The sequence below is a fragment of the Culex quinquefasciatus genome, chromosome 2, assembly GCF_015732765.1.
Source record: "Culex quinquefasciatus strain JHB chromosome 2, VPISU_Cqui_1.0_pri_paternal, whole genome shotgun sequence".
Lineage (NCBI taxonomy): Eukaryota > Metazoa > Arthropoda > Insecta > Diptera > Culicidae > Culex > Culex quinquefasciatus.
The window spans coordinates 155,889,390-155,915,335 of NC_051862.1; the positions used below are offsets into that span (position 1 = coordinate 155,889,390).

The window sequence follows — 25,946 nt, forward strand, 5'->3', positions numbered from 1 at the left end:
CTAAGCTGAAAATAGAAAAATGGGCATGGCCCAATGCACTCGACTGATTAGAATGCATTTTTGATTTTTTTTTTAAATGCTTGTAAAAGGAATAGCATAACTTTTAATAAAAGTGAAAATAAACAGAAATGTTCACAAAAAGTTGCTTTACTCGTTGGTGTACTTGGTTTTAGTGAATTTCAAGGAACAATCCAGATTATCCAGCATCATTCAAACACGACCGCTTATTAGGCTTAAAATGGGCATATTTCCCCAAGATTGGTTTCAGTTGATTTGATTTCTATTTTCATTGAAATTTTAAAGTTTTCTGAAAAAAACTTTTTTTTGCCCCCTGATTTTTCGGAACAATTTTGAAGGGGGGCGACATAAACTGAGCAATTCTCTGAGATTTCGGTCATTCGATTTTTCTTGTATTTTTTAATCTGGCTGAAACTTTGTTGGTGCCTTCGGTATGCCCAAAAAAGCCATTTTGCATCATTAGTTTGTCCATATAATTTTCCATACAAATTTGGCAGCTGTCCATACAAAAATGATATGTGAAAATTCAAAAATCTGTATCTTTTGAAGGAATTTTTTGATCGATTTGGTGTCTTCGGCAAAGTTGTAGGTATGGATATGGACTACACTGAAAAAAAATGATACACGGTAAAAAAAATTGTTGATTTTTAATTTAACTTTTTGTCACTAAAACTTGATTTGCAAAAAAATACTATTTTTAATTTTTTTTTTTTATATGAGGACATAAAATGCCAACTTTTCAGAAATTTTCAGAATGGGCAAAAAATCTTTGAACGAGTTATGATTTTTTTAAACAATACAGATTTTTTCAAAAAATCGAAATATTGGTCGCAAAAATTTTTCAACTTCATTTTTCGATGTAAAATTGAATTTGCAATCAAAAAGTACTTCAGTGAATTTTTGATAAAGTGCACCGTTTTAAAGTAATAACCATTTTTAGGTAACTTTTTTGAAAATAGTCGCAGTTTTTCATTTTTAAAAATTAGTGCCCATGTTTGCCCATCTTTGAAAAAAATATTTTTGAAAAGTTGAGAAAATTCTCAATATTTTGCTTTATTGGACTTTGTTGACACGACCCATAGTTCCTGAGATATTGCCATGCAAAGGTTAAAAAACAGGAAAATTGATGTTTTCTAAGTCTCACCCAAACAACCCACCATTTTCTAATGTCGATATCTCAGCAACTATAGCTCCGATTTACAATGTTAAAACATAAAACATTCGTGAAATTTTCCGATCTTTTCGAAAAAAATATTTTCAAAAATTTAAATTCAAGACTAACATTTCAAACGGGCCAAACATTCAATATTACGCCCATTTGAAATGTTAGTCTTGATTTTAAATATTTGAAAATATTTTTTTCGAAAAGATCGGAAAATTTTACGAATGGTTCATAGTTTAACATTGTAAATCGAACCTGTAGTTGCTGAGATATCGACATTATAAAATGGTGGGTTGTTTGGTGAGACTTAGAAAACATCAATTTTCCTGTTTTTTAACCTTTGCATAGCAATATCTCAGCAACTATGGGTCGTATCAACAAAGTTAAATAAAGCAAAATATAGAGAATTTTCTCAGCCTTTCAGAAATATTTTTTTCAAAGATGGGCAAACATGGGCACTAATTTTAAAAAATGAAAAACTGCGACTATTTTCAAAAAAGTTACCTAAAAATGGTTATAACTTGAAAACGGTGCACTTTATCAAAAATTCACTGAAGTACTTTTTGATTGCAAATTAGATTTTACATCGAAAAATGAAGTTGAAAAATTTTTGCGGCCAATATTCGATTTTTTGAAAAAATCTGTATTGTTTAAAAAAATCACAACTCGGTCAAAGATTTTTTGCCCATTCTGGAAATTTCTGAAAAGTTGGCATTTTATGTCCTCTAAAACATATCAAAAAATAAAAAAAAATTAAAAATAGTGTTTTTTTTGCAAATCAAGTTTTAGTGACAAAAAGTTAAATTAAAAATCACCAAATTTTTTTTTACCGTGTATCATTTTTTTTCAGTGTAGTCCATATCTATACCTACAACTTTGCCGAAGACACCAAATCGATCAAAAAATTCCTTCAAAAGATATAGATTTTTGAATTTTCACATATCATTTTTGTATGGACAGCTGCCAAATTTGTATGGAAAATTATATGGACAAACTAATGATGCAAAATGGCTTGTTTGAGCATACCGAAGGCACCAAAAAAGTTTCAGCCGGATTAAAGAATACAAAAATTAAAATTAAAGAAAACATACCGATTCCGTAGAGAACTGCTCAACTATGAAAAATATTTGCAACGGCCTTATTTGTTCTAAGTTCCCGTTTCCATAATTAATTTCCTGACAACTACATAATTGCTCACCACTCTTTCTATCCACGGAAATCGATCTTAATTATGTCACGTTTTACCTGACAGTCTCTAAAGTGATAACCACCATAGAGCCAGAGCCTAGCTCCGTAGCTGTGGAAGTACCGTTAGCCCGGTATTCATCACGTTCCAAACCGAAAGAAAACTGGGCCAACCCGTTCAGTTTTAGTACGCCTTCTCTCCCTGCACCACTCCCCTTAAACGGTTCCATCATCCGATATGGCGGTGGTGACCTTAAACCAGCACACCGCAGTGAAATGGACGGACCTCGACATTCACTTCTCACTGTCACTGCTGCCGCTGCCCGTTTGGAGGTGGACCGTCCGAAAAACCTAACCCTAAAAAAGCCGTGGTCTCAAAGTCGCTGCAACAACAACGAAGAAGGGTAGAATGAAGGGGCCAAAGCGCAAAACGATAATAAAAAGCCAGCATAAAAGAGAGAAAGTAATAAAAAGGAAAGTGGCTCGAAAAGTAGAACACCGCGCGAACATAGGTATTGAATAACAATAATCACAGCTCGGTGCGGAACGTGTGCAAAGAAGCTGGGTGAAGGAGCAGCAGGAACTGCTCGGATCGAGTGGCACCACCACTCGGTGTTGGAAGTTGGAAGTTGGAGTTGGTTTAGACCAGGCCTGCCCAACCTTTTTGGCTCAATTTTCACATTTTTGATCGTCAAAATTACAATTGTTGATTTTTTCATGGTTTCTTTGATGGAATCGGTTCTCAGATGACCAGTGAACATAACTTTGATAAAAGTTTGAAAAAATATTTTTGCGGGTCGTTTTTATGTAAGTTTTAAGTGAAAAATTGGTCCGGCCCGCGGGCCGGATTGATTTTTGCCGTAAAATGTAGATAAAAACGACTTGTATAAATATTTTTTCAAACTTTTGGTAAAGTTATGTTCACTAGTCATCTGAGAACCGATTCCATCAAAGAAACCATGACAAAATCAACAATTGTAATTTTGACGATCAAAAATGTGAAAATTGAGCCGAAAAGGTTGGGCAGGCCTGGTTTAGACGCATGCATCGGAAACCGCTGAAACTGGGTTGCACGGGCCAATATGAAAGTTGGAAGTGAAAGGGAAAATTATCCACGAGAGCCATCAACGCAGCTTCGAGGCTCTTCTGGACCTGGTGACCAACTTCCCAGCGCTAAGATACTTACTTTGCCTCGTTGTTTTTCCCAGCGAAACCGCAGCAGTAGGCAGCGCTTGTCATTTCGCGTAACAAAACGAGTTTCCGAAGTCGAGGGTTGATCGCTTTCTTCTAAAAGCGCAGCAGGCGCGGAAATTGCGCGAGCTTGGTGCGATTAGAGGAAAGTCGCGCAATAAAGCTTAGGTAGGCCGTCGGGTTAGGGTTGGGGTAGCATTTTTGCATAAATTTCAGCTTGATGTCGTGGTTTCGATATAGGTGGAAAACTGGTTTTCTTGGTATTTATCTGGTGTACCTTATCACGGTCAAGTTTGAGCAATTTTAGCTTGGACAAGACTAGAACATTATTGGCGTTAGTACCTGACTGTTTCAGTCCCTGCTATTTGACACGAACCAGGAACTAATGATTTATATAACTAGATTAGGTACTTATCGAAGGAAAATTACACGTTATGGCATAGATCGTGCAAACATGTTATATGCTTTATTTAGAAATTCACTGTCCATTTTTTCCCCAACAACAAGTAATCCAACAAATAAAAATATACTTTGAGTAATACTCAGTATCTTGACGGAAATTAATATTCAAGCGGAAAAACAGCGTTTCATTTAAAAAAAACCCAATTCAGAGGGTCCCTAGTAACATTTTGAAACCTACAGGTTTTATCAGGGTTCTGAAAACCCTCATCTAAACTAAGAAGGCTTTATGGCCTACTTAAAACCTAAAATGTGGTGTTTTCCAGAATTTGAATTTGTTAACATTGTTCCATTCAACTCGTTGCCAAACTTGATTTTTCAATCTTCTTTTTACAACTACTATTGCAACTGACCCAACGGCAGCTGCCCGACCTTTTTTCGATTTGTGTGAAACTTTGTCCTAAGGGCTAATTTTGACACTGATCACAAATCCAAATACAGATCCTAAAAGGAGTTTTCAACTGAAATCAAGTGATTACACTACTCGACAAAACAAAACTTGTGTCATGGGAAACACGATATCTCATGGGTTCCTCAGAGAAAATGCTTCCTCGAATCCGATGCAATCGAGAGAATTTGATTTTATGTCCAAGCGGACTGACGAGAATGTGGTATTTTTTTTAACATAAAAAATCGAACAATTTAAAAAAACCATGGGTCTCCTCCAAATTATATGAGCCATCTACAAGAATATGGAAGCGCCTGGTGCATAGTCATTTCCTTTCAGCACAACGGAAACAACTAATACAAATGTATAAAAAAGTTGTCAAGTTCGGGGGGTCCACAGCTAGTACGATTATAAAAATAAATATTAAAAGTTTAAAGTTAAAATATTCGAGAAACATTTTTTTTTGTATTTATTTGTTGTTCTGAAATTTTATGTATCTCAAAGGTCTATGGGTACTTCGGGATGTCCATGGTCATCCAAGGACTGTCTGGAGTTAAGATCTAACAGTCTACCGCATCGCATAATACATTCAGATTGAAAGGGGAGGAAAGCACTACAAAATTTGAAATGTATTTGCAACGGCCTAAATCAGTGCTTACAACGTATTCAAAAACTCAGTTAAAACTAAATTTCCATTATGTTTAGAGATTTGCAACTTTCTACAAAGATGTTTCTTGTGTCATTTTGCACATTTTGGAGAGTACACAGAAAAAAATATGTGAATTTACTCGACACGGAAAAAATGAATCACATGTAAACTCAGTTGATGTAAACATGAGATTCGACGTAAACGGTTGAATCACACGTAAAATCATGTTTTTACGTATAATTTGTTGCAAATTTACATCAAATTGAATTAAAATTTAAATGTTTAATGACGTGCAAAAGTGTTACATCATAAAAGATGTAACATTCGGAAATATTTTTTTGTGTGTAGATAAAACATACCATTTTTACCCAAGTAACATTTTTAAACCAAATAGCCACCACCTAGTTTTATTAAGGTTTTATGGTAGCATCTTGATCGCTTAAAAGTTTTATTTGGGCAAGCAAGAGTTAATTAATAGGTTCTAACAGGGTTTTATGCCTCGTATTTAAAACCTTGTCTAATCTAATCTAATCAGACCCTAGCGCAGCCAATCTTTCGAAGGGATCCTGGAGAGTGCCTTAGGTAAGATGACACCTAGCACTCTTCTTGTCATTTATTAACATTTGTAGTGCGCCATTGCATTCGAATGCATTGAAACATTACAAGTGTTAAAGCGGCCAGGCCTACTGCGTAAAGCCGTATCGCAGAGATGACTCGTAATTGGGTTGAGTTTGAGCACTGAGTGTTCGAACAACAACACAATTCTGAATCGACAGGGGAGGAAGAAGCGTGGGGACACACCACCATACGCTCCGAGCTTTTGGTTGTATTCGTTGGGAGCACCATGCTAAGAAGGTTTGGTACTCCGGGACCCTCTGGGATGGGAAATTGTATTTCCACGAATGCCCTGGACTCTATCTGCCGTGGTTATAGCGCCACAACTCGCTCTCTGTAACAGTAGTCCTAATTCCAGTCCACGCTCACCAAGTCGTCATGGCCTAGTGGTTAGCATTTTTGCATACCAATCCAGAGGACGGGGGATCGAACCCCACCTCGAGCGGCTTTGATTTTTCGTTCATATTCATCATTTTCAAATTTCTGTGTTCTTAACTTTCTCTTTGGGAGCAGATGGGAATCGAACCCAGAACCATTCGCTTACAAAGCGAACACCGTAACCAGTCAGCCACGGCCGCTCCCTATGCCTCGTATTTAAAACCTTGTGACAATAAAAGCTAAATGGCTTTCAATAAGGTTTTATGAAAGTTTTAATAGAGAACATGTCATTTTATGCGAAATTTAATGTACTTTTCGAATCTACATTGACCCAGAAGGGTCATTTTTCATTTAGAACAACATTTTTCATCTTAAAATTTCGTGTTTTTTTCTAACTTTGCAGGGTTATTTTTTAGAGTGTAACAATATTCTACAAAGTTGTAGAACAGACATTTACAAAAAAAAAATTGATGTATAGACATAAGGGGTTTGCTTATTAACATCACGAGTTATCCCGATTTTACGAAAAAAAGTTTTGAAAAAGTTACTTTTTGCGTTTCTCTTTGTTTCGTCGTCCGTGTCTGTCGCGGGTGATCATGAACGGCCATGATCGACGACGACCAACTTTTTGAAAACTTTTTTCGTAAAATCGCGATAACTCGTGATGTTTATGTGCAAACCCCTTTTGTTTATATATCAAATTTTTGTAATTGTCTGCTCTACAACTTTGTAGATCATTGTTACACTCTAAAAAATAACCCTGCTAAGTTAGAAAAAAAACGAAATTTTAAAATGAATTTTTTTGTTATAAATGAAAAAATGACCCTTCTGAGTCAATGTAGATTCGAAAAGTACATTCAATTTCCCATAAAATGACATGTTCCAAAAAAATTTACAGTCGAGTAAAGAAAAATGGGAGAATTTTTAAAACTGTTTTAGTGTTTTTTTTCGATGAAAAATACGTTTTTTTCGGAATTTTGAGTACGCCATCAAATCGGGCGTTTAATTTTACATAAAAGTCCTTTAGACACTAAATTTCTATCTCATCACCGTTTCAGGCTGCAAATTATTGAAAAACACTTCTTTTTTCGCATGTTCAAAAATGGAAGGGGTCGTACCGCCCCTCCGTCACGAGATATCAAAAAACGGACCTCGGATTCGTGATCAGCGACAAAAGTTACCCCTAAGGACAAAGTTTCACGCAAATCGAAGAGGGGTCGGGGCAACTTTTCCCGATTTCGTGTGAGTTGGTAGAGAATTACCCTATTATAATAATGGTTGTTGAGAAAAAAAAAGACATAAATTTAAAACCAAAAACAATTGCTTCGCAAAATCAAACAAAAAGTAAAAAAAAATTCCGCATTCAAAAAAACCCATCCAAAGGACCTTTCAGTTCGTTTGATTTCACTTCGTCCAGTGCAATTTGGTTAATTTGTCGCAACGTGAGGGTAGACTTTGCAACGTGAGCTTACCTTTTGTCTTAACCAGTGACTTACGTTGAATAGGTCACTTACCGTGGAACATCCTTAGGCAACGCCACAGTTCCTAAGTGTTCGTGTAAAATTTTATTCTGTAGCGTCTTTTATTTTTGGTCCCAGAACATTCCAGACCAAGCAAACCGTAGACTGCAATTATCTAACAGGTTCAAAAGTTTTCCAAAGGAGAGAAGGGAAAAAGTTTTTCCTCGTCGTACTTTTTTCTACGCAACCTGCCGGAAGGTTCGCGAGACTCACGTTCCGTGCCTCATGACAGCTGGATTTGACGCAAGTGATTGCTAACAAAAGTTACAGTTTTTTGTTCGTCAAGGAAGAACAGGATGAGGATTTGCGTCACTATTTGGGGGTGGGTTTATGCTTTCGACTGTTTGAATTTTAGATCGTCACTGCTTTTGATGTTGAGAAACGAATTTTGATCAAATCATAATTCAAACTAATTTAGATCTACTGATAACTCTCGTTTTTTTGACGCACATGTCAATGAAATCCAAAAGCTCGTGATTGTCACCCATCGATTCCATGCCCAGTACAGCGTGACTTATTAGCTCAATTTATTAGTGGTGCCAACTGATCGGAATCGGCCCCGAGTGTCGTTGAACTCCAACTTTCCAAACGCAAACAACGCACGAAGAGGGACCTTCCCAGGAAAAGCATTTGAATCACGCCAATGTCATTCCACCACGGCCGCCGCCGTGGAATATCGCCGGGGCCGAGGCCGAGTTCACTTCTGGAATCCATAATTCGCACCTCGTAGCAAGCCAACAAACAACTTTCACGCGCAGATCGCCAAGTCGAGAGCCGAGGAGTCACGGAAGGCAAATTACGAAATCTGTCTGCGAAGAACTGTCGCCGATACATTGACCCAGTTATGCGAACTTTCATTCAACCTTTCTCGTGGTACGTGGTCTCCGCCGGTTGTCGTCAATGCCGTGGACTTCCTCGAAAGAGCCACGTAGGTATGCGCCGCGAAGGAGTGCATTGACTCCTGCGTGAGGAACTGTTTGGCTGACGGTAGGGTTGGAGGAGCTGGTATGAATCTAACGCAAAAAAGGATATTTTAAAGGAAGCAGCTGAATTACTCAGTCCAAATTAAAGAGAATAAATCTATTGTAAATCTATTGTAAATTTTGTAAGTTGTAGAGCAGACAATTACCGTCAGTGGGGGTTATTATGGCATCTATCGTTATTTCTAAATAACAAATAGGACGCTGTGTCTTTTTACAGAAACAAGAACGAAACATATTTGCCTCTGCAAATTTTTGAAAATTTTCTCAGTTTGATGTTAGTGCGTTTTCTTGAAATTTTAAATCAAAATATAACTTACAAAGATCTAATATCAAAAATGTGAATATTTCCATTCAAATTTCCATACAAAATTAAAAATAAATACGCATAAATTATTCAGGAGTTGTTTTGAGGCCCAAAAGGCACCATAAAAATTGTTTTGATTATTTAAAATAATCTATGTAACGACGAGCCAGTTTAACATGTACCTACTTTGATTTAAAGCAAGAAATATAGTAAAAAACCAGTTTTTTTTGTTATCCTGATCTTATCCAATTATGAAAAAAAATATATAGTAATTGTATCTGTATTTAAAAATATATATATTTTATCTTCTAAGATCACTGCCAATATTTCAAAAGTTTATGTCCTGGGGGAACACAAAAGTTCAAAATTCAAATTCAAACATGGCAGATAAAAATATCAACTCGGATTTTCAATACTTTTTAACAAAAAAGAGATGTTGTGTATCTTAATTAAACTATATTTCACAAAATATATGAAATATCATTTTATTTTCTACAGTGTATTAATTTATATTCAAAAATTATTTTAATTATTATTTTCTGCTAAAAATAAGATGAAAAATATGTTTTGCCCTCTGATTATTTAAAAAAAAAATAAAAAAAATATCTCTGAAAAAAAAAATGCATCATAACAGTTTTGGTATATTTAACATATTAAATTATTCAATACTGAAAATTTCTTTAAAGTTATTCTGGGATAAAGCGTATGAATCTTTGCTTGCTCATTCCTTAAAAAATACTAGTAGCATTCAATAGTAAAAAGTTAAACTTTTTTCAGTAGTACGTCCATCCCGGGATTTTTCCAAAACCGGGAATTCCTGAATCCCGGGAAATTTAATATTTTGTCCCGGTAATTCCCGAAATTGAAAGAAAAAAAAATAATTTTGGTCTGAAATTTCTGTATTTGTTGTGAAACAGATGAATAGTTGCCACAGCAAAAAATCCGATGGTAAAATAGCATGAAAAAGCATGCACATCACCTTCGTCAAAATAAACACTTAATATTACACACTGCATGTACATTTTTTGCAAACACAAAAAAAAAAGTTGCAACCGATGGGATTCAAACCCAGCACCAACAGTAAGGACTGGCGCCTTAGCCCAGTCAGCCATCAGACCGATGTAAATCTGTAAGTATAAACGCATATATGAGCTTGACATTTCGGTCAAGTAGGTTTCCCATACTGATGAGCTACATATTTTAGGGTGTAAAATCACATAAAATTGCATAAAATAATGAAATATTTATTTTACACCCGTGTCTTTTACACGCAGCTGGATCACTACTTTATTTGCTGTGTGTATACTTAGTAATCGATAAGAGATCTACAGCATTAAAAAATGTTATTAAACTTTTGTCAGTATTCAGTCTGATTATAATGGAAAATTGTTAAAATTTCAGTTTCCAGATCCGAAAATGCCTAGCGCTTTCAAAATGTTTTAATTAATTTTATTCATTTTTGAAAATTCTGTACTTATTTACGTTTATTCCATGTTTTAAATTAAAAAAAATATTATCATATTTAATTATTTTTCCTCAAACACCAACATCTTTAGCAAATCAGGAGAAATGTATCGAATCGTTGGAAAGATCTTCCAATTACCTAACCAACGATGTGTCGGATGATGGATCCGGACATCGTTTACATACTTTTAAGTGAGATCTGGCATCAAAAAGTACAAATATATCGCTTAAGTGGTCATAACTCGAGACAGGGTTGCCAGAACTTCAATGTTGTGGACTCGTTGGAAAGGTCTTTCAATTACTTAACCAACGATGTGTCGGATGATGGATCCGGACATCGTTTACATGCATATAAATGAGATCCGGATATATGTGAAAACACATTTTTATACATAACTTTTGAACTAGTTATCGAAACTTGAAACAATTCAATAGCGATGTATGGGACCCTAAACCAAGTCGAATGCAACTGGTTTGGTCAAAATCGGTTCAACCAGTGCTGAGAAAACTCAGTGAGAATTTTGGTCACATACATACATACACACACACATACACACACACACATACACACACATAGACATTTGTTCAGTTTTCGATTCTGAGTCGATATGTACACATGAAGGTGGGTCTTTGAGCTTTTAATAAAAAGTTCATTTTTAGAGCAGGATTATAGCCTTACCTCAGTGAGGAAGGCAAAAATATTTATAAGAGACTTATTTAATTTGAATGACATTGAAGAGAAATTCCGTTTCCCGGGATATTAAAAACCCGGGGTTTCCGTGGTCATAATGAGCCCAAATTTGGAATTAAGCCTATTGATGGGCCAATCTTTGATTTCAGGGGGTAGCCCTGAGAAAGCCCGGACCAACCAAAGGTATAAAACACGGGAATACCAAATTTTGGTAATACTAGAGAAAGTAACAGGGGAAACACATCATTTTAGCGGAAAATTGGTCAACATTTGTCCAGAGTTTCAAAGGAATTTGAATGAGTACTGAAATACCAAAATGACTAAAAAAAATTCCACAATTTCAAGTAATTTCCTTAGGGGGCATACAGTCACCCCACATATTCGGAACACCCATAAATTCGGAACACTTTTGTGATAATTTGTCAATAGCATGCCAAATGCAGCTTTTCTCTGAGCCTACTTTTTTTAGGACCTTTATTTGGATATTTTCTTGCTATTTCGCTAGTAAAAGTAGTACTTTTTGAACAAAAAACTTCATTTCAAGACTATTTTATCTTGAGCAGCAAAACACTTGCTCCAAATTGCCTGTTCCATGATTGTGGGATGTTATTGTGCCTCCCACAGTTGTGGAACACCTGAATTTAACTGATATTTTCACAAAAAAAATGTTATCAGACCATGAATAAAACATTACTAAGCTTGAGTTTCACTGGTTGCAGTGTGTGACGTCATTATTTTGTTACAAATATGTACTCCAGGAGAGATCCAAAGTTTGTTCACATCCGTAAGAAAAAAGTGTTCCGAATTTGTGGATTTCAAGGGTCAAAGTTTTTCTTCAAAAACTTGATATAAAAGATAAAATTTTCAGTTGTTCGATACAGCATTCGAAAGATCGCAAGAAAAACTTTCAAATGAAGGTAAAATCATTAAGTTCAAATATCGATTTGCTATGTTTTTTTGAACATTGGCCGATCTGTAAACTGTTTCGAATATAAGGGATGACTGTGTCAATAATTTTAAAAATCTAGATTAAAAATTTATGTTTTCAATGAAAGCATTCGCTTTGAGCCTTTATTTAGCGCAAAAATACTGCAATACCATAAAAATACCAAACTGTGATATTCGATCATTGACAAATTCTGCAATTTTGCAATATTTAAACAATTCCTTAAATTGTTATGATTTCGAATTTCGCTCTTGCATATTCCTTAAGACAAATTTTAAAGGGTTCAGCAATACCAAAATTTTGAGATTGATACCAGAGAAAGGATCTATAACGCATTTTCCTTGTTATTTATCCATACTCGGGAACACCAATTGTCTTACAATTTCAATTTAAAACATCAGATTTAAAGTTATTGTTGAATTATTATTATTATAGTTTATTTTTGACACTTTACCATAGTTTGGCATTCGTGTCATTACAAGATTGTTGAATATTATTCACGAAAATGCATCCGAGAATACTTGATCCGCTAAGCTATTTATTTTAGGAAATTAAAACAATCATAAAGCTCAAAGCAGTGCACCTTACCCTATCAAGATGTTGCTGGCCCACTGAGCGGGAGTGTTATGTTTGGTCACATGTGTTGCTGTTGTTGAACATGGCTCGCGCTAAACGGCAGCAGCTTGTATGACAAACAACTTGGCCATCCCACTTCGTCCCTTCCTCCAATGTCGCCTGCCTGACGGCCCGGCCTGACCGAAATTTTAACAGGAGAAAGCTTTTATTTGCCTAAAGTTCAAAAACCTCACGCGACTGGACGTGTGGTCTTCACTTTTATTTCTTTCCCCGCTGCTGTTGTTGTTGTTGTTGCTGGTCATCGAAATTTCTTCCACGTTGACATCGTTCAGCTGGGAAGTTCTCTGGAAACAATATGTTTTTTTGGCTTTTATCGAAATTTGTTGGGCATATCAAGAAGTTTTTTTCTGTATTAAAAAAACTCTTCTTAATATTATGAGAAATTGTAAAAAAAACAATAATTCGTTAAATTCCAGAGAATAGTTCAGCAGCAACAACAACATCAGAAGAAATAGTAACACGTCACAGCTGGAAATTTCACTCTGAGATCGTGAGTGTCCTCCATGGGTTGACCGGCAGAAAGGCCACGATCAGCAGAGGACACTGATCCTGCCCAGCTTACGACGACGACGAGGGTCTTTGAACTCCAAGCGGCGGCGGCACGCATAATTCGCGTATTACGAGAAAACGACTGCGAAAAGGGGGCTTTTTTGCCTTCCAAGAAAGGAAAGACCTGTTTTGGACCGCGCCGGCATCAGGATTTCCCTTCCGGGTGGAACTTTTTGATGCTGGGTGTTGTTGGTCGGGGAGGAGATCTGAATCATGGCACGCGGTGGTGAACACGATGACGGTGAGAGTGTTATGTATGCTTTCGGGGTGGGTAAGGTGCCAAATAGTTTTGTGAATCACGCTTGTGAATGGTTGTTATGTTTTGTCTTGCTGAGCATTGAGTCATTGGGAGATGCATCATCACATCACAATGAGAGATTATTTGGATCACATTGTAATTTTTTTCTTTTCTTTATGAATGATCTTTTAAATTTTATTTGACATTAAGGTATTACCTTGTCAATAGAATCAAATTTTTTTTACTTTGATGAACATCAAAAAATCACCAATTGATTTATTTTTTTTGCGGTTTTTGAGCAAATAAATCATATATGAATTTGATAATTTTTGGGAAGCATGATTAGAAAAAAAGCTCCGATCAGGCTCAAATTAGACTGGAGGTTCCTTGATCAAAATAATACAACCCGTAGTTTTTTGTTTAGCTCTTAGAGTGACCTACGCCGCGTTAGGGTGGTCAGAAAAATGACAATTTTCGTCACTTTTCGCAAAAATAATTTTTTTTAATCTTAATTCTACGCCATTTCAATCGAATTTAGCTCTCTCGGACGTAAATAATAGAATATTGATTGGGATTTTAGAAAAAAAAAATAGTTTGGAGTATCAAAAATCTAGCATTATATTAGAAAAACTCGTAATGTGATTTTGGAAGTTTCGAGACAAAAGAGCCTATGTCTGAAAATATTTATTACCAGATTCCTCGGGCAATTTTACATAATATATCTTAATATGGTGAAGTTTCATTTACAGGATTCCAAGATATAATTTTTAGAAAATAAAAACTAACTAAAAAAATTACTTTTTTCACCAAAAAATGCAAAATTTAAGCGATGACCTAAGCGATGGTTACCAAAATTACGAAAATTTTAGCTGTTCAGTTTTCTATTTTATGAACGGGTTTAATCTAGGACTGCATTGGTAGCTGAATAAAAGTGTGAGGGTTTAATATGCACTGTATATAGATGAATATGTAACAGTAAATTTGGCAAAACCTAAGCATCACTCAACAGCACAACCAGCTTTTTTGTAGCTTATTATGATGACATTAAAAAGAAAATTAACATTAGGGATACCTTCTGACTCGATTTCTTAAGAAGCTATGCCAATTTTGAGCCAAATCAGTTGAGGTTTAAGGGTTGCTATAGATCGTTGAAGTTGGTGAAAAGTCATTTCATACCAACACGTCTTCTATAAATTACTCATAAATCATAAATAATCAGGGCCACCTTTTGGTGCAATTTTGAAATTTTTGTCTTTCCCCATATTTTTTTTTCGGATTTTTCCATACAAACTTCAACAATCAATTGCGACCCTTAAGCCTTAACCGATTTGGCTCAAAATTAGCGCTGTTACTCATTTTTACCTTAAGAATCGAACCCATTTTTCTGGTCACCCTATTGCACATGTGTTACGAAACCGGATCCATGTTTGAAAAAATGGGCTATTTTTTTCATTTCTGAACATATTAAAATTATTGCTTTTGATTTTATATAAAAATAGTGTTCAGGTTTGACTAACCATAAACTAAAAGGTCCTCGGATTCAAGAGCAATTTGATTTTTTTTCTCCAAAAAAAGTTGGGTACTTCATGGTTTAAAATTTGGTATTCCCTAAAAAAATTAATTAGGGTTTTAAAAGTGTAATCATTTATCTTCAAAATATATAAGTTTTGATGAAAATTTTATTTTTCGCAAAAAAATTTTTATTGTACATTACAATTTCACAATAAATCAAGATATTATTAATCTAGCCCAAATCTGCAAAATATGACTTTGAATGCAGGAAAATTTCAGGTTTTCAGTTTTCAGTTGATTAGATTTACATTACAATTTTGAAGTTGTTTGAAAAAGTATTTTTTATCCTTGATTTTTCACATAAACTTTGAAAAATAGTTGCAACGACCTTTGAAAAACAATTGGACTGTTGTGTAATGCATTTCTCACAATGTTTTTTTCATTGAAATGTTGATTTTATGGTTGGCAATTTAATTTTTAAATGTGAGCAGCTTTTTTTTCTACGAAAAATTTTACTCTAGTACAGTCATCCCACATATTCGGACCCAGGGTTACCAGGTCAAAATTTGAAAAATCTGGCAAAGTATTTATAAAAATCTGGAAAAATCTCAAAAAAAAAACTCTGGATTAACTGATTTTAAAGCATCAAAAATGTTGAATTTGCATTTAATTTAAGAACTTTAAGACTCTATTTTCAATTATTTTCGTTTAATTTAATCGAACAATTGTTCTAAATTGGCCTAAACTGAAAAATCTGGCAAAATCTGTCAATATCTGGCACAGAGAAGGGTGAATCTTTATTCTGGCAGACACTTGAAAAATCTGGCATTCCCAGATTTATCTGGCAATCTGGCAACCCTGTTCGGAACACCCAAAAATTCGGAACACTTAGGTGATGATTTGTCAATAGCATGCCAAATGCATCTTTTCTGGCGACCCTGCTATTTTTAGTATACTAAATATATGTATACGTATATTTGGACATTCTCTTGCTATTTCATTAGTAAAAGTAGTACTTTTAAAACAAAAAACTGCATTTCAAGACTATTTTGTTCAGAGCAGTAAAACACTGCCTCCAAATTGCCTGTTCCATAATTGTGGGATGTAATTGTGCCGCCCACAATTGTGGAACACCTGAATTTAACTGATATTTTCACAACAAAAAAGTTATCAGACCATTCATAAAACATAACTAAGCTTGAGTTGCGTTGGTTTCAGTGTGTGAGGTCATTATTTTGTAAAAAAAATATGTACTCCTGGGAGAACCAAAGTTTGTTTACATCCGTAAGAAAAAAGTGTTCTGAATTTGCGGATTTCAAGGGTCAATGTTTTTCTTTGAAAATTTGATATAAAACGTAAAAAAATTACAGTCGGTCAATACATCAATCGAAAGATCCCAAGAAAATTCAATTATCGATTAACTATGATTTTTTGAACATTGGCCGATCTGTAAACTATTCCGAATATGAGGGATGACTGTACTGTAGTAATTCCCCACGAAAACAGCATGATTCGAAAAAAAAGTTCTCCGATGGAGCTTAATTTTTTTCTGGGAGATCCTTGGCCGAAATAATTAGACCCGTATTTTTTTGTTTGGCCATTAGGGTGACCTACGCCGTGTTAGGGTGTTTCCAAAAATGGCAATTTTCGTTGATTTTCGCAAAAATCATATCTCCGCGCCATTTCATCCGATTTTAGCTGTCCTAGACACAAAAGAAAGGTGATTAGTTTGGCTATTTGGGAAAAATAGTAAGAAGTTTCAAAAATCTAGCTTAACATTTAAAAAGGTTGAATGAAAACATAAAATGCTATTTTGAAGGTCTCGAGACCAAAGAGCCTATGTCTGAAAATATTTTTATTGGATTCCTCAGAAAATTTCACAAAACATATCAAAAAATGGTGAAGTTATGTTTTCGATACTCTGTGATACGATTTTTTGAAAATAAAAACTGGGGTTTTCGACGCGCCACGCGTAAAAATGGGAAAATGACGAAAACGAAAAAAAAAACAACTTTTTTCACTAAAACTGCGATAACTTTAAAATTTCAGCGATGATCTATACATGTTAAAATACCAAAATTTTCGTAATTAAAAGACGCAACTTTTGGTACCATAACATTTTCCCATTTTTGCGCGTGGCGCGTCGAAAAATCCAGTTTTTGTTTTTCAAAAAATCGTATCTCAGAGTATCGAAAACATAACTTCACCATTTTTTGATATATTATGTGAAATTTTCCGAGCAATCCGATAAAAATATTTTCAGACATAGGCTCTTTGGTCCCGAGACCTTCAAAACAGCATTTTAAGTTTTCATACGACCTTTTCAAATGTTAAGCTAGATTTTTGAAACTTCTTACTGTTTTTCCCAAATAGCCCAACTAATCACCTTTCTTTTGCGTCTAAGACAGCTAAAATCGGATGAAATGGCGCGGAGATATGACTTTTTGAAAAAAGTGGTTTTTGCGAAAATTGACGAAAATTGCCATTTTTCGAACCACCCTAACACGGCGTAGGTCACCCTAATGGCCAAACAAAAAAATACGGGTCTAATTATTTCGGCCAAGGATCCCCCAGAAAAAAAATAGCTCGAACGGAGAACTTTTTTTCCGAATCATGCTGTTTTCGTGGGGAATTGCTGCTCTTGTTTTACCTTTTTTTTCAACTATTTTCTGCATTTTTATATTTATTAATATTTCATACTTTTTTCGGTTTCAGGCCTATTCTAAAACCTTTAATCAATATTTATCTGAAGCCTATTGGCTGATTTTCATTATTTTTCAGTCACTTTTTTTTATATTTAAAGTGTTTTTCACAAGATCCCAGATTTGTCATTTCCAATGCTTTTTGAAGATTCCAAATGGGTTAATTGATGTTTATTTTTTTAGTTTGAAGTCCGTATAGTTGTGGGGTTTGGTATGAGAAGATTAGCATTTCTATGTCTCGTAGTTGTCGCCACGCAAATAAGCTTGGGAAGGATTTACTTGTTCCAATTGTCTATATCATAGAAATCGCCAAACTACCTTTTGAAAAATATTTTCTCACCTTTTTTTACTTGAGTCAGAGTCGACGGTTTATAGAAAAAATATGAAGGATTATCTTTGTTAATAATTCTTTTAGAAATGATTGAAAAGTTCAATCTCTTTCATCATTAACTTTCATGGCAAAAATATCGCTCTGGTTAACTTATGAAAACTGATGTGTAGAATTTGCTGTAGATTTGTCAATTTAGAAAAACTGTACAAAGAGTATGGGTGGTTTTTAACTGCACTTTTGTTAGATTTTTTATTGAATGATTTATTTTTCACTAGCTTCAACCTCAAGTATAAGTAGGTGAATCTTTACCAAATTTGTTCACATTTCGACGTCGTCTTGCTATCATGTCGCACCCGCCATTTTGACGTTCCGAGCAAAACGCGTTTTAATGTTTGACCTTGAATAAACAAAAACGAAAGCACGCAATGTAAACAATAACAAACACGTTTTGTTTGGCTGTGCATTGTCCCGAAGTTTGGTTGAAGTTGGTTACTGGAGTCCCGAGTTATAATTAAAAATGTTTACGGTAGTCTAACTTGTACACCATACTCTCTTCGGGAAAGTTGTAGAGCATATTCCAGAGCATCCGAATATGAGTCCGGTTTTGATACAGCGTGAAACTTGGATTTTTTAAATATCAAAATCAAAAAAAAAATGGTTTTCTCCATACAAATTTATATGGAAAATTGATTCGCTTTGCGCAATGTGAGGACTGAACGAATCGTTTACAAACTTTGGGGAGTTGTTAAGGACCCCAAAAGGAACTGAAAAATTGCTGTGCTGGAAAATCGATTTTGTTATTACACCCTATTGGGACATTTTTATGCTTAAGTAACATAGTTATGCTTTAATTAATCGGAATATTGGAAATTGTTACTTGTAAGAGATCAAGACGATAATTAAAATCTAGTTTACAAAGCAAATAGAGCTAGAAATATACTACAGCACGAACAACACAATACAGGAAAAAAAACACTGATAACGAACAGGATTTCAGCCAGGATCTACTGACAAATGCAGTCCACCCTGCACCCAACCAGTCAATCTGGTTCCGTAGGTTCTTGTGGGCGTAGAAATCTTTCGCCACTGCACCACACCAGCTGACCAGCTGGCCAGCCTATAGGTAACACACGCGCCGCCAGGGTGTGGTTCTCGAACCCAACCTCGCAAACAAGGTGCCACACAAGCATAGCCCGATTGGGAAACCTTGAATTTCTAGGTGGAACTCCACTTCCTAGCACGGGCAATATTTCTGATTCGAAATGGTCCAGTATCAGAACGTATGAATTCGTGTTTTGATTCCGTATTAGCACATTCTAAATTGACGGTAAATAGATTTCGCTTCTCGAGGTAAAACCTGCTAATAGGGACACCGTCGTGCTTTGATAGCCTTGAATTAGGTTATTTTATCGGGAACTGTTTGCGGTTCCAAAAATGAAAACAACGTAACGCTTTGTCACTGTTTTCATCTTAACTAACATAAACGAAGCCTAGAATAGTGCCGCACTCAGCCTCGAGGAATGATCTAATCGTGGCAAACAAAAACAACCTGGATGAATTACCACACGAGGCCACGTGCCCTCACGTTTGCGCAATTCTTCCCAGCCGTCCTCGATCCAGGATGATACATTCAACTCCACTGCACTGCTTTGTCGGTCGGTGAATACTGTTTACTTCAGGGTGAAAACAGTGTGCACTTGGATTCGATGAATACACCACTTTGGGATGCAAAATTCTTGCGAAAGTTGGCTCGGCAAAAGCTGGTCACGTGGTGACGGTGACATGTGATTTAGAGTGAAAAAAAAGTAGATTTGCAGTCGTATCTCTTTTTTAAACCTGTCTAAGGTTGAGTAAGATCTAGTTTAATGATTCAGGAATAGTCATTTATTTAAATGGATTCTTGATATGTGGCTTTGCAATTTAAATTAGTTGCAATATGATTAACATAAATTGCGAACTTTCCATTCCAGACGAAGAATTGGCATTCTAGAATTTTGTAGAGATTTTCACTGAGTGCTGTTAAGTAATTTCTCCAGGATTATTTTGATTTGATAGATGGGTAATTCTCCGCCAACTCACACAGCAGTTGCCCCGACCCCTCTTCGATTTGCGTGAAACTTTGTCTAAAGGGGTAACTTTTGTCCCGGATCACGAATCCGAGGTCCGTTTTTTGATATCTCGTGACGGAGGGGCAGTACGACCCCTTTCATTTTTGAACATGTGAAAAAGGACGTGTTTTCAATAATTTGCAGCCTAAAACGGTGATGAGATAGAAATTTGAAAAAGTTGGTCGTCATTGACCATGGTCGTTCATGGTCACCCGCGACAGACACGGACGACAAAACAAAGAGAAACGCAAAAATGAACTTTTTTAAAACTTTTTTTTCGTAAAACCGCGATAACTCGTGATGTTTATAAGCAAACCCCTTAAGTTTATAAATCAAATTATTTGTAATTGTCTACTCTACAACTTTGTACAACATTGTTACACTCTAAAAAATAACCCGGCAAAGTTAGAAGAAACACTAAAATGGAATTTATTGTTCTAAATGAAACAAATACTCATCTAGGTTAATGTAGATCCGAAAAGTACATTAAATTTCCTTAAAATGACACATTCCAATTTTTTTACAGTCTAGAAACGGGAAATGGCAGAGTTTTTAAAACTTTTTTAGTGTTTTTTCCGTTGAAAAATACGTTTTTCCGGAATTTTGAGTACGCCATCGGGTGTCCAAAATTACATAAAATTCCCTTTGACACCGATCCCGATGATGCTATGAGACGCGGGTTCGATTCCCGCCTTATCCACTGAGCTTCTATCGGATGGTGAAGTAAAACGTCGGTCCCGGTTTCTCCTGTCTCGTCAGAGGCGCTGGAGCAGAAATCCCACGTTAGAGGAAGGCCCCCGTAGTGCCAATAGTTTCGTTTTTTCCCTTTGACACCAAATTTCTATCTCATCACCGTTTCAGGCTGCAAATTATTGAAAAACACCTCTTTTTTAGCATGTTCAAAAATTAAGGGGTCGTATCGCCCCTCCGTCACGAGATATCAAAAAATGGACCTCGGATTCGTGATCCGGGACAAAAGTTACCCCTTAGTTACACGCAAATCGAAGAGGGGTCGGGGCAACCCAGATACTTTGAGAATACTTTTTCTATGACCAAAGAGATCATTCAAATCAATTATTGGTCCTTCAAATTTGTCATACCGCTCTTCTTACAAAATTATTCAAAATTGACAAAAATCGGCATCTTCAAAATAGGTTTCATGATCAGTTCTTTTTCTTCGGCAAAGTTTTTAATATTGTGAATAAACTATTGAAAAGTATCTCTTAAAAAAAATAGAATTTCTCAAAACAATTGTTTGAAAATATAATTTTGGGTATGCTGTAGATGACCAAATATACAAGCTTGGAATGAATTAGTTGAAAAGCTGTCAAAATTTAAAAAAATGCTTTTTTAGATTTTATATTTAGTGTTAAATTGAAAAGAATTCTATATAAAATATATGATGATAAGGTGCATCAATTCCAGTTTCAAGTGATATGTTTCATTACAGTGACTTTTCACCTAAAGAAGTCAATATCAATCAGTATCACCTGACTTATTCAGAATATATTTACTTCGAAAAGATTGTATTTTAAATAAATTTAATGATTTTAAAATTTGACTAAAACTGAGTATTAACAAAATACTACTATTTCAAGAAACAAAATCTCAGAAGCTTTCACGCAGAAAAATGTTTTGTAGAATCAGCCTGTACGAGGTTTGTTTAAACAAAAATTTCGTTGAATATAATCAACACCGATTTTGCGTTGAAACAATCCTTGATTTTCTCAATTCCACAAAAATCTTTTGTTGTTTTGAAAAAGTTGCTTTGACGTTTAGCGTCTTGATTTTCAAGTCAACAAAATGTTTTGTTGATTCAAATATGCCTTATTTTTCTGCGTGTTAAGACCGATTTTCAATCTGATAAAAAAACATAAGTGATTTTTTTCTTTCAAAAATGTTTCAGCAATTCTCCACCTTAACCGGAAATAGATTTCATTCATATTTTTAAATTTAGCTGAAACTTTACGGGGGCTTTTCCTATGACCAAAGAAGCCATTTTGTGTCATTAGTTCACTCATACAAGTTTTCATACAAGTTTGGCAGCTGTCCATACAATAATGGTACATAAATATTCGAAACTTAGTAATTTTTGAAAAAAAATCTGATCGAGTTGGTGTCTTCGGCAATGTTGTAGGTATCGAAAAAAAAGTACACGCAAAAAATGTTACTTTTTTCACAAAAATAATCTATAAATCCATATTTTTTATTTCTGAATTTTTTGATATGTTTTAGGGGACAAAAACACAACTTTTGATGCATGATTTTTTGAAAAAAAAAAAAGTTTTTTGGAGAAAATTTAAATATTAGTAATTATTTTTGACAACAGTTTTCAATGAAAAATCAGAAAAGTACTATACCGATTTTTTGAGTCATTCATATAAGTCCTTAACAATTCACCAAATAAAGTATTCGCATGGTGCTTAAAAACTACTATTTTTCTTACTGTAGTATCATCAATTTAAATTGTGTAATAAAAAATTCTGTGAATGCGTGCACCGAATGATCGATTTTTTTTTAAAAAGAAGTATCATCAACGGTTAAAACAACTTTCTTGATCCATCACCAACTCCTTAAATGGTGTCATCCTGCGTTTCATATTCCTAGACAACTTTGGATCATTATGTTAGTTGACTCTTAAATAACGATAACTTAAATTTAATTCCACTTAGGGATCATCTATAAACCCACGTGGACATTTTTTGGGAAATCTCTGATAACCCCCCCCCCCCCCCTAAGAGTCCACTCCTCTTATTTTCTAAAGAATCGGTTTGCAATTGATTATTTATATATTTTTTTACAATAATTTGGAAAGGTTTAATATTTATTGCTTTAAAAATACCTTTTTTGTGTAATTTTAACAAAATGAATGTGTAAAACAGTGAAATTCATTAGAAACTAATCCAAATTTCAACGGTTCCTGTTGTAAAATTAATTCACGCAAAATTAGTCAACATCCCCAAATGTAATAACATTATCATTTTTAATTTCTGTGCCAATGGTAAAAAAAAATAAAATAATATGTTTATTGAAATAGTTTTAGGTAAACCAAATCTTTTTTTATAACTTGATGTTGTAGCTGCATCCTTAGTTTAAAAGAAACCCAAGACGCTACAACTATACAAAACCCTGCTAAGTATACTTCTCTTTTACTACGAATCAAATCTTACATTTACTGAAAAAAAGTGCTTTTACAACTCATATTTATCGGTCACATGCACTCATCACTCCTCTCGATGATCGCACGGGGTGATGTAAGAACCTTTCGCGTTGCCTGCCTGCCTGCCATTACAACACCCGCAATTACAGCAAAACAAGAGTAAACAAGGTGGCCTCGGATAGCAAAACTGTGTATTTGTTAGATTTTTTTTTTTGTAATGCTTCTCAAAGTAATAATTCCATTTAAATCAATTTATTTTGAAAAAAATAATTTGATTATTTTTTAATTCCGTTGTTTTTTAACGTGCCACCAACTTGTACTCAGAGTGCACCTCGCTCTGGTACGGGAACTGACACGTGAGCGCATCCGACGAAGGCCCGATTAAATCAATTCCTAAAATGGTAATCTGTGTGTGAGTGAGTGTGGCTGTGTTCCGTCCAGAATGGCCCCGTGCTCGGCCTCAAAGTCAAACACCGGCTTCTGACGAATTGACATGTTTTCGACGAGTCCAGCAGCTCTCAGATTTCAACATTATTTGCAACGTAACAGAATTCACAGCGGTTCACGTTTTAGGCCGAAAACGTGACAGCATCGGGCATTAGTTGGGTGTCCTAGATGGATGCGGAATAGATTAATTTGATGGAATGGGAAATGACCTGACGAATAAGTGGAGTGGAGGTTTTGCTTTGATGATCCAATAAGATGAAATTACAACCAATTTTGGATTTACGTAATGGATTTACTATGTTCAATATTTATTACTTGAATAAATTTAAGTTTAAAAATATTTTGTTTTATAAAATTAACCTTTACTGATAGATAACCATAGATTTGAGATTAGAGCAATTAAATATTACGGATAACCGAACTAAAACTATAGAGCAATTCCATGTCAAATAGGGAATCAGTTGTACCCGACCCTCTCTGATTTAAATGAAACTTTGTAGACATGTTATCCTACACTTATATAAGCCATTTTTGTGTATATGGAGCCAGTTTCACTCGATAATGACATTTGAGAAGGGCGTAAGTGTTTTAAATATTTTTGTTTTTCGTAATTTAAATATTGCTGTATCTCGAAGCCGTTGCATCGCATTAAAAAGTGGTCAAAGACAAACTTTTAGGAAATTTGATGGGCTTTCCGAAAAAATACACTGAAAGTTATAACACACTCCACTTTTAGGAGAATTTTAGATTTTTAAGTTTGAAAGGTAAGCCCACGATTTTTTTTCGTTCAAAATTTTTGTGAAAATAGCCCAAGATGTTTCAAAAAGACTCACGAAAAATGCAGGATGGTATGTCTCTCCTAAAAAAATACAAGAATCATTTACTAAAACTATTTTTTTTAATGTGGTCTAAACGTCAAAATTTTCAAAAACCGATAGCGGGAATCGATTTCCCAGACAATTTTACATATTGACCATTGCCCTATGCCCAATCCTTGTGAAGTTACAGCGGTTTTAAAAATAATATTGTTGAACAAATAGGGTTTTTGATGGTTTTTGGCAATTTCTATATTGCAGACTTTATTTTTCAGTCTCGAAAATATTTTTACCGGAAAGCTCGTCCAATTTCCCATGAACCGGCTCCGTGGCTTAATGGTTACGGCTTCTGCCTCACAAGCAGAAGGTTCAGAGATCGAATCTCGGTCGGTACCTTTGAAATTTGGAATCGGGAATTGGAACTTTGAATATGAACAAAAACGAAACAGAATCAGGTGGGATTCGAACTCACACCTTTGGATTGATGGTCTGGGACTTTAACCAGTCGGCCATCCGAGGGGGACGTCACTCCGCGATAACACACTAAAACGCACAAAAACGAGCTCGAAAAGCATCAACGCTACTCATCGTGCCGAGTTTTCACCTAACGCCACCTTAAAGCAAGTTATCGCAAGTTAACGCGCGTTAAAGCGAGTTAAAGCGACCAGCGTCTGCTCGACTTTTGAACCAGGGAAATTTATCTTGCAACCTTGCCGTCGAGCAGTTTTTGGTCATGTTTGGCAACTCGGCATTTGTTTTGGTTTTTTTCAAGCAGTTTTGACAGAAAGAAAAAAACAAAGCAAAAATTGCGATTTTTTGTCAACGACCGAAAAAGTTTGCTCCGGGGTGTTCGCCCGGCTGTCCTCGTTTGTGGGGGCCATCGCGATCGGCAATCTGGTCAAGAACACACTCGGCCCGAAGGGAATGGACAAGATTCTGATTGCGCACGGCCGTAGCGCCGGCCAGGTTGAGGTCACCAACGACAGGGCAACGATTTTGAAGGCGGTCGGCGTGGACATGAGTCGCTTCCAGGACGACGAGGTTGGCGATGGAATTACTTCCGTGACGGTGTTAGTGGCAGAGTTGCTGAGCGAGGCGGAAAAGTTGCTCGAGCAAAAATTTCACCCTCAAACGAGTGCGGCCTAGCAGGCGGCACGTTCGGCGCTGTTTGCCACGGCGTCGCTCAGCTCGAAGATTGTGTCCCAGCAAAACTATTTGCCGGCTGTTGCTTGGAGGATTCGTTCCTGGACGAAAGTTTCCTGTTGGACAAGAAGTCCGTTGTGCACAAGCCGAAACGCATCGAGAACGCAAAGATCTTGATCGCCAACACGCCGATGGACACGGACAAGATCAAGGTTTTTGGATCGAGTATAAAGATGAACTCGATGGTTGCCGAGCTGGAGGTCGCCGAGAAGGAGAAGATGAAGGACAAGGCCAACCAGGTCCAGGCTCGTCTCGGTCGTTGTGATATGTTCTAAAGTTTGCATCGATGTGA

The 25,946-nt window shown here is 35.7% G+C and overlaps 1 protein-coding gene across 1 annotated transcript; it reads left to right on the forward strand.

The window, feature by feature from the left end:
• Positions 1–13,351: 13,351 nt before the first annotated feature.
• LOC119766364 (T-complex protein 1 subunit beta-like) lies at positions 13,352–25,946 on the forward strand. Its single transcript, XM_038250862.1, has 3 exons — positions 13,352–13,379; positions 25,287–25,586; positions 25,646–25,946. Exons 1-3 carry the CDS (start codon positions 13,352–13,354, stop codon positions 25,927–25,929), a joined length of 612 nt encoding a protein of 203 aa, XP_038106790.1. The 3' UTR covers positions 25,930–25,946.